The 9,865-nt window shown below is 39.5% G+C and overlaps 1 protein-coding gene across 8 annotated transcripts in view; it reads right to left on the bottom strand.

Annotated features, from left to right (window-relative positions):
- Positions 1 to 258: 258 nt before the first annotated feature.
- trps1 (trichorhinophalangeal syndrome I) overlaps positions 259 to 9,865 on the bottom strand; it is a 130,732-nt gene continuing 121,125 nt past the window's right edge. For all 8 annotated transcript variants that reach the window (XM_011480778.4, XM_078954978.1, XM_078954980.1 and 5 more), the window contains one exon: positions 259 to 7,007. In XM_011480778.4, coding sequence (XP_011479080.1) covers positions 5,427 to 7,007 — 1,581 coding nt within the window. In that variant the 3' untranslated portion in view covers positions 259 to 5,426. The remainder of the gene's footprint in view (positions 7,008 to 9,865) is intronic.

The raw sequence follows: 9,865 nt of genomic DNA, 5'->3' as shown, positions 1-9,865 counted from the left end.
CTTCAAACCAACAGTTCTGCCCACAATTCAGAGGCAAATTTCTAACGAATTTCTAAAGAGTTTCTCTTGGTGCTATGGAAAAACTATGTCCCAGAAAACCAGACTTTTATTTTTGCAAAAAAACTGCATAACAATAATTAAAATACCACTATGAACTTTTTTACAATATCTCAAAAAAGATGATCAAAGTGGGTATTAAAATACAACAGGCTGTGCAAAGGCAAAACTCTTTCACAATAAAATAAAAACACATTACACTTTTTGAAAAGGTTTGTTATTACTTGTATTTATTTATTATCATTATTCTTTTTCAAGTTTAGCTGTGTAACAAAATGTTTCTTGGCTGTCAAAATATGTTGACATACTTGCATGAAATAAAAATCTAAACAGTAACATAAAGAAAAGGTAGCAGGATAAAATACAACATGACAGAGAACCTAAAAAAGGAGAAAACGATCCATTTTTTTTTCTAATGGAACCATTCAACAGAACAACTACTAAACATAATGAATAAATGTACATACTTGCTCAGTGTGTGCATGAGTGTGTGTGTTCAGCCAAAATCAAACTGGCCTTGGTTAACACTGTACACTTTGAAATGCACATTTACTTCGTACCACTGCACACGCGTGTTTTCCCTTCCTTGGCAACAAGAACATAATAAACGGAGTGCAAGCAACAGCAACACTTTTTATAACACATTCGGACACAAAGGAAAAGTAAACCACTTATTAAGGCCTCCCAATGTAAACGCTGTGAATGCTTTGAAATGCCAGAAAATTATTACTGATGTTCTGTAAAACCTGGGTTCTTGACACATTTGCATAACCATTACCATAATCTGAAAGTCAAAATGACTTTTTTTTTGCTTAAATCGTACAAAAAACAAACAAAAGGACAGATCCCAAGGAGATCCTGCAGGGCATTTACATGATACAGTGCGCACTAAGTTTGCACAAATTTTCATTGTCAAAGCTGTTTTTTGCTCCAGCTCGGTCACCGCCAAAAGGAATTTTCTTCAAAGCTAAGGTAAGTCCCTCTAAAACATTCGGGCTTGAAAACTTTTATTTCATTCCAGTCAACAGAGAAATCTTTGTAGTTCATCAAGTTAATCCAGATTTCACTAAAAGTAAAGCAAAACTGGGTAATCCTTTTCTTCCCCCCACAATCCCCGTACACTTGTTTTTAAGGAACTCTAAGGAAAAAGAACATTTTTTTTTTCCCAAAGTCCTTTTTTTTGCAAAAGAAAAAAAGCCAATTTCCTCTGTTTAAAAGTCAATCCCATTGGAAAAAACCCCCCAAAAAACCACTATGACTATGACAATGTGACAAAGCAATAGAGATAATAGAACAACCTTTTAAAAGCAAATATGTCTTCAGTTTTAAATAACACACTACTTTGCGTACCATAACTTCTTGATGTGATCAACGTAAATTAGTTGATTTTCTTGAATAGGCGTTTAGCTGATGGTGTCTTCCAACCTACTGTTGGAAGAGGCATAGTGCTAAATGTCGAAGTGGTGCAAATCTCGCTAGTCCAGGCCTTTTCTTTTATAGCCATAAGTCAGAACCAAATCAGAATCCCTGATTGGTCAAAGCTCAAATGGTTTAACTTCCAACGCAAGTTCAAAGGATGCGCATTTTTGTATGTAGAGCCCGAAAACGGAAGTAGGAGCTTGCATAGCGATACGTGAATGAGTTTTTAATATAGAACCCTTAAACCCCTATTAACATACGTTTACATAGACTTTTAATTGGAAGTGTTGCTTGTATGCACTTTGCTGAGGGTGGTGTAATTGTAACTTCATGCAGAGGAAAGCAGCTTTGTATATCGGCTTTGCGCCGTCATGCAACACTTTACGTTAGTATTGTGTTGCATAACTCATTTTTTTCAGCGACTGAATGAGCAGATTTATGTTAATTGTGTAAGAACGTCGCAGCTGTACAGTGCACAACACTGCTTTTCTCTGTGTCGAAATCCACTGGATGTACGTTCATTGCGTTAGCGGTTGAACAGTTATGGTAGTCTAAAAATATCAACACAGAAGCCTAAGCTCCGGTGTTAAAGGGTTAAAAAACCAAAGACATGCTTAAATAAAAATCCATTTGTTAAGTTAACTAGAGCTGATAGAAAGACCTGGACTATCTCCACCCTTGCCAAATTTAATACAGAGTAGTAAGAGATAGAAGACCGCTGGAACTGAAATACTACAAAGAGACTGCAGTGGTTTAAAAAAAAAACATCCTCATGAGAATTCAATTTAAAGTAATGTTGACAGGAAGAAAAGAGAAAAATGGAGACAAATTGAGAGAATGAAGACATCATCTCCCCTCTGCTGTTGAGGCACTACTTAACTGTCCAGATCATCGTCATGTCTCTTAGGAAAGCACTGAACAAGTCTGTGAACAGCATTCGCTTAGTTGGCAGTTCCTTCAGTTGTAGTCATGTCCTTATAGAATAAAATGTCTTCCAGTACTAACCAGAATTTGCCAAACAAAAATGTTTAAACTCTTAGATGACCCTTTAACACTGGAGATGTCGCTGGCGACACTAAAATAACACACGCTCTTTGCCATACAGCGTAACTCTTTGAACGTTTACGTCATCAACCCCAATCAGCTGGTTCTGACTCAGAGAAAAGCGGCTTTGAATATCATATGCACTGATTAACATAAAGTGTTGCATAATGGCGCACAGCTGCATTTCTCTGCTTAGGTTGATAGCGTAAGCACCTTACCATTGTCAAGTGTTGCATATCAGCGCAAAGCTACTTTTCTATGCTTCATAATCTGATGGGATTACATTAATTGTATTGAAGAGTTACGGTATTTGAAAGAATATCAACCCTGGAGCTAAAGCTCTGGTGTTAGCTGGTTACATTTTTTTTTGCTTTCATTAAAGCAAATTTATTTCTGCATCAAGAAATGTATTTATTTTTTTTGTCATCACAACCACACAGTTTTCCTCAACATGTACTCATAACTTTCAGCAGTAACAGAAACAATAATCATTTAAGTAGCTGAATTTTTTTCACGATTATACCAATACTGGTAGTGATTCGGCTGTTTGAGCGGAAGTATCTGCAAATAACTGGCAAGTTGGAAGGGATTAATTCCACTTTCATACTAGAGTTTCAATGATAAGGCATTGTCTTCTGTCTAAATCCACCCACTGGTGTAAATGAGGCACATGGCTCAACAATTTGACAAGGTAGTGTACGTACATGTAACAACTTCAAAATAGTTTGTCCTTAATAGTTATCACAGTGACCAAAGGCAGCTAAAGATCTGTCTCTAGAGACCAGAAATGATCAGTTAGAAAATGAAGTATTTAACTCAATGATCAAGCCAAGGAATCTTTGGACTTTGGCTCATATTCTCCCAAGAAAATACACATTTTGACTAAAAAGATAAAATATGGGAAAAGAAAACAAAAATAAGTGAGCAGGCACTAAGCTGATTTGTGTGTGTGTGCGTGTGTGTACATTGGTTGCTTAAGACTATTTTTCCTCTTCTTTAGTTCTTTAGTTATCTGACATTTTATGGCATACTTAGAATGCCTCCTTTTTTATTGTTGGGTTTTCTGTTTTTAAGGCAGGGAGGCTGAAGGAGTTGGACAGGGCATTTCCGCCCAAAGTTTTACCAAAAAATAAAACAATTCCACCAGGGAACATGTATGATTTGGCTGGAGATGTGATCAGTTATCCCTTTAATCAAATTGAAATCATAATGTATTATATAACATCTTCCTACAGTTTCACATGTTATTAGACGTGTCACAAGTCAAATAATCAACTTAAATGTGCTATGCAGTTTAAAGAATGCTAAAATGCTACGTAGAACTAACCTATGTGACTGACCTAAGAGAAAAAACCACTGTATTCAGGAATCTCTGTCAGCTCTGTACACAGAAAGTTCCTCAAATGGTTGATCCATTCGTAAAATTTAGGGTCTTACACCCTAAGTTCCTAAATTTCTTTATAAAATTTTGTAACCTAAGTATATAGACATGAAAAAAGAATTACATACAAAATCCACAATTACTTCTAAACAAACACAATTGGGAACATGTATGAGAGGGAACATTAAGAGACATGTCATACAAGCATAACATGCAACACTGATGTGTCACATCGCTGTGAAGCAGGTGGGCTGGTGTGCAACACGTGGGACCCCTGAGGACTGAGAAACTCCGTGTAAGCCTTCATTATGTTTACGTCATCATTTGGAGACAGTTGATGCAATTACACAATTGCACACATGCACATACTCCCCTCTGGCGTACCATTTCTGTTAGATGGCCTTTAAACATTTTATTAAAACATAGCTGAGAACTTCAAAACAATAGAAAAAACTCAAATAGACAGTTTTATAGAACAGTTTCCTGCAAAAAAAGCATTCTTTGCCTTTAAAATAACATATGTAGCAAATTGCATCTTTGTATGGTAACACAATTATTGTTTGTATTATTACTATTATTACAATTCTTTTCATTATTATAATAAATGTTAAGCAGGTTAATAGATGGTTGTTCGATTAGGCAGGCAGCCAGGCACATAACTAGTATCATGGCACAGAGGAAAGTAAAAAATATAGTCCCCTTGTTTTTCTCCAAGTGGACGACAAAGAGAACACTTCATTCTGGAGTGAAAGAGGTTTCACCAGTTTGAACTGGTGTCAAGCAGTTTGAAAAAGTCAGGATAAAATCGTGTCCCACCAATCCTAAGCCAGCACAAGGTGAATAGGATTTTGCATTGATCCAAGAGTTTGATCAGTTCAAGAACATGGTTCACGTGAGACCACCTTATTACTATGTACCACGTGATTGGCAACCCCCGCTAGCTGGTTTTACCTTAACCAGTTTGAACCAGGCAAAATAGTTTTTTTTTTTTTTTTGGTTTTGATTCCTTTTCTGAAAAAAAAAAAATAAAAGTGTCAAGAACACACTGGGCAGGAACACAGGAGTCTTAAATGGATTAGATCCAACTGTGCCTAGAGCAAACTGTCTGACAGATGTATCAGACTAGCTTGGACCTGCCTGTGAGCACAGTGCAGAAGATATCAACTGAAACAAAGTTTTCGTGTTCTCCTTGTAGTTTGTTAGAAGCTATTCAAGTGCAGAACTCTTCAGAATTTTTCCTAAGACCAAATCCAGCTTCTGAATCACCTTAAACAGAAGGGGTTACTTTTGACAAGTGATTTCAGCTGCATATCGACTTCCAGTCGATCTCTAGCTGCAGAAGATGGAGACCGTTGTAGTCAAGATGGGTACTGCCGTGTTTTTTGGACCATGTAATGTCAAAGTCCTTCCAGCAAAAAAGGTTTAATAAATGACTCAGCATGAACCCATTAAAACTTAGCCTGCAGGAACAAAGACAAACGTTTTGTAATGCAACAGTCTGGTCTTGGAGGTTTGTGTAAATCTGCTAATTTTCTTCATTAATCCCATCTACCATCGTAGAATCCATGGCAGTCAAATCTTCCTTGAGTTTTTGACTATTGCTGATGTCTGACACCACGCTGTCACTTTCTTTGTTGGTTATGGCATTTTCTTCCCCTATTATCACCTTTTCCGGCCCCGTTGCATTGTCATCACTACCCGGATCCTTTACTGAGTTGTCTTGACATGCTACCACGACGGCCTCACTTTTACTTGTGATTTCTGCATCTTTTTGCTCTGCCGCTTCGTCTCGACACTCAGGCTCTGACATCACCGTGGCATTCTGAATGTGGCCTTCTTGTGTGTGCCCCCTCTGTTGTGACATTTTGTCTGTGTACCTGTGTAACCCCCTCTGTATGTGTGTGGTGAAGTCGTAACGGTCTACACACATGTGTTGGCAAAAACTGCATTGGTATGGTCCCTTGTCGCCATGGCAACTCATGTGCAGAGCATACATGACTTCGTCTAGGAAGCAGATCCCACAGTGGATGCAGCGGCTGGTTAGGTCATCCTGCGTGGCCACGTCTACTGCTATACATACTGATGATTGAATTCTTGTCAAATTGTCATTCACTTCCCTCTCTGTTTCCACACTTGGATCTTCTCCTTCATCTGTCTTGTCCTCTTCCTTCTCTTTTTTCCAGTTCCCCGTTTCCTTTTCAGAGAGAGGAGAGTCTCGTAGTCTCCTTTCTTGGCCGTTTGTTGACACATTCGTGTTCGCCCCGCTTGCATCTCTTTGCTTTATTGCAAGATCTAAAGGACCCTCGTTTTCTAGCAATGTTGAGGAAGATGTCTGGGTGTTATTTGGAGAAGTATAGTGAGGGGGGGGTGGAGGAGGAGGAAGAGGAGAGTAAGGAGAGGGGCAGTAAGGCACAGTGTAGCTTTGCTGATGATGCTGTACCGAAGTCCCCATCGTACCGAGATAGTTGGGGTTGTTTCCGAGGCTACTGGGGCTGCTCAAGTTACTGATGTTCCCTGGGATCCCAGAAGCTGTCGCTGCCATTTTATACTTAGTCCAGAACCTGAGCCAATCAGATTCAGGAGTCAAATCAGGTGAAATGGCTAAAGGAAGAGGCAACGAGAAAAGAGGATATTGATATTTCTCAATTGGAGAACCTGGAGGTGAATAACTAGACGGTTTGGATGGACGCATGTACTTTTCTATCGGACTCCCTCTTTCTGATCCCCCTCCTCCTTTTCCTCCATCCATTTTTGATGGTATTCCTCCTTCTGTGATGCCCCCATTTCCCTCTGCTGCCATAGCCGACGGGGTATGAGAGGGGAGGAGGAGAGGAGGCATTCTCCTATGGATCTCCAATGTCTGACTGGCTAAGAAAGCTTGAGTGGAGCGGGGTGAGCGCGAGCGAGGCGAAGGCTGCTGGCCTTTCAGTGGTGCGCAGCTTCGTTCTGACTCCTCTCCATTCAATCGCTCCTCACTACTGATTCGCTGTTGCTTTGAGGGGGGGGTTTCAGAGGAGAGCGAGTCAGCGTTGAGCCGTTTTCGGGTTCGCCGGCGAATGATTTGTTCCCCGTTGTTCTGCTTGATGATGTTTAGAGGTCTGGGTGTCTATAAAAAATAAAGCACAGGAAAGAGGAAGGGAGTGATGAGACAGTTATGAGATTTTAATTCCTTGTCATCCTGAATAAAGCTGAGCCCAAGGGCATGTCTACATATGATGCCACCACTATCATTTGAAAACCCTGCTTTAATTTGCATTCAGTGGAGTCCATGAACTCCTTCCACCACACAGGGACAAATGTTGGACACAGATACTGGAACAGTGTGCTTTACTGGTATTGTAGTCATGCTACACTGGGTAAAAGAAAATCTGCTTGGACTACTTTAAAAAGTTTCTATGTGGGAAAGTTGAGCTTTTCTTAAATTGAGGTTAGGTTAAATGAACTGTTCTTAAATTAAATCCTGACAATGTTAAGAAACTTTTTTATATGCATAAAAAGTGGAAATTATATTTAGTCATACTTTGCTATATTGCAGTTCACTTTTCACAGTCTCGTTGCAGATTTTTTCATTGCGGTTTTGCATGCCCTTTTTCCTCTCTCTTTCTACAGAGCACTGTGTTCTTTGCCCTGATTGGCTGTTGACATAATCAATCAATATCCTCTTTGCCATGGCTGCTGCAGTGTTGCCAGATTGGAAGGTTTCCCACCTAAATTGGGTGGTTTTGATTATGAATTTGCTGGGAAAAATTGCTTTGTGTGGATGTACATAGTTTCGCGGTTCTTAGTGAAATGAACTTTTTGGGTGTTTTTTTTGAAGATCTGATGGTTGTTAGATTACGTTTGGGCTGGAAAGTCCTGACTGCGGTCCAGTGTTCATCTTTCTAGAGTGATATAAATCTTTGATCGAGATCACATTTTTGTTTTCATTCCATAATACTGGACTTATTTTTCTATGAAAAGTTTGAATTTTGAGAGTTTAAACAAGAGTGGATGGAAGTGTAAAAATGTTAACGTCCGTCAGGAAAATTAAACAATCTGCAATCTTACTTCACTGATTTGACTTATCACGCGGTATTTAAGGAATGCAACCCCCTACCATAATCCAGGAAACACTTTTACAAACACACACATATATAAAAACAACGCCCCTCTCACCCTCCATGGATGGTTTCTCACCCAAGTTCTGGTCCTCTACTAAAGGCCAGGGAGCTTGAGGGTCCTGCCCTGTAACTTAGCTGTTCTGAGATGTCTGAGGTCTTTTCAGGGATCTCCTTCCCTGAGGCTAATATACAGTCTCAGGGCGCTGGATTTGTGATGGAACCCTCCCTGTATGGTGAGTAGCTTTCGTGTCTTAACATCCATGGTCTGTAACATTCATGCTCTTCCTTTGGCCATCTTATTATACCTGCATGGTATCTGATAACTGGCAGTGCGCATAACTGTTTTTTGCCCGGCTCTTGTTTCTGCCGTTGAGCTGGCTTTTCATTTTTTCACATTCGTTTAAAAATGGGAAAATAGATACATGAATGATCAATTTATTATCATCTCAATGAACATAAGAAAAATATCATAAGATTTAGGATACCCAAGCTTGCTGCTTCGCCACATGGCAGCGATTCTCCGGACAGAGCTCCTAGCTCCACCGCAAAGCTCTTTAGCTTGTCATGCCGGCATTCGGTGCGGTATGGGATATTGTAGTTTAGGGTCGAATTGGAATAATAATATTCAGGACTTGTCTTTTATTAACATACTCGTTAGCAGTCACATTACATCTGAAGGCTAGTAGGGTACATGCTACCTAGCCCGTCATTGACCTGTTATTCACGTCATAAGGCATTCATAAACATGGATGTGAGCAATATTAGGATTCAAAGCAGATACTTTCATATTTCTGTCTGTGTGTCTCATTACATTGCATTGGAGACACGGATGATGTTTAAAGAGCAGATTTATTTATTTTAAAAAGCACAAAAGCATCGGTAATCACGTTTTCATGTCTGGGTTCATTCACATCCTGGTTCACTCTCCGTTCATCCTGCTGCAAAAGCCGCTTTCTGCCACTACTTCCCGTCTCTGTGACCCACATTCGTTCAAGAGGGGGAAAATAAAAACAAGAATGATCGATTTATTATTGTCTCGATGAAAATCAGAAAAATATCATAAGATTTAGGATACCCAAGCTGGCTGGTTCACCTACCGGACACAGCTCCTAGCTTCATAAACACGGATGTGAGCAATATTTAGATTTACAGCAGATACTTTCACATTTCTGTCCGTGTGTGTCTCATTACATTGCATTGAAGACACGGAGGATGTTTAGAGATCAGATTTATTTATTTTAAAAAGCTCTACAAAAGCATCATGCTCGTTAGCAGTCACTTTACATCTGGAGGCTAGTAGGCTACATGCCACGTGTCCCTTCTTGCATCACCCATACCCTATAATGCATCTCGACCAATCACCGTGTCCCTTTAACTGTAGTCTAACAACAAGACAAATGATTGGCTGGTCGAGATGCATTATGGGGTATGCGTGATGGGACACGTAGCAAATTGCTCACATCCGTGTATATAAAGGTAGGAGCTAGGAGCTATGTCCGGTAGGCGAAGCAGCAATCCATGTTTATGAATGACTTATGACATAAATAATTACCTAATTTGCACAAATCAATTAATGCGTGGGAACGGAATATTATTTTGTGGGAACAAGATACCATTTCATTCTCACAACTTAATTATTTCGAGGGAACGAAATAGTATTTCGTGGAACGGTATATTATTTCGTGGGAGCAGAATATTAAGCTGTGGGAACAAAATATGAATTTGTGGGAATGAAATAAAAACATTTTTTCCATGTCAGGACACGGGCTCCATAGATTGCAGAACACAGGCAAAATAATAAAGCAAAAGCATGCCAAATAAAAAATTCGGCCAAACAGTAAGACTGTGAAAGGGTACAACATAG

The sequence above is a fragment of the Oryzias latipes genome, chromosome 11 (genome assembly GCF_053564925.1).
Source record: "Oryzias latipes strain Hd-rR chromosome 11, Olatipes_Hd-rR_3.1".
In the NCBI taxonomy this organism is placed as follows: domain Eukaryota; kingdom Metazoa; phylum Chordata; class Actinopteri; order Beloniformes; family Adrianichthyidae; genus Oryzias; species Oryzias latipes.
The sequence above is the reverse complement of the archived record's forward strand: the minus strand, read 5'-3'. Positions and strand labels throughout refer to the sequence as shown.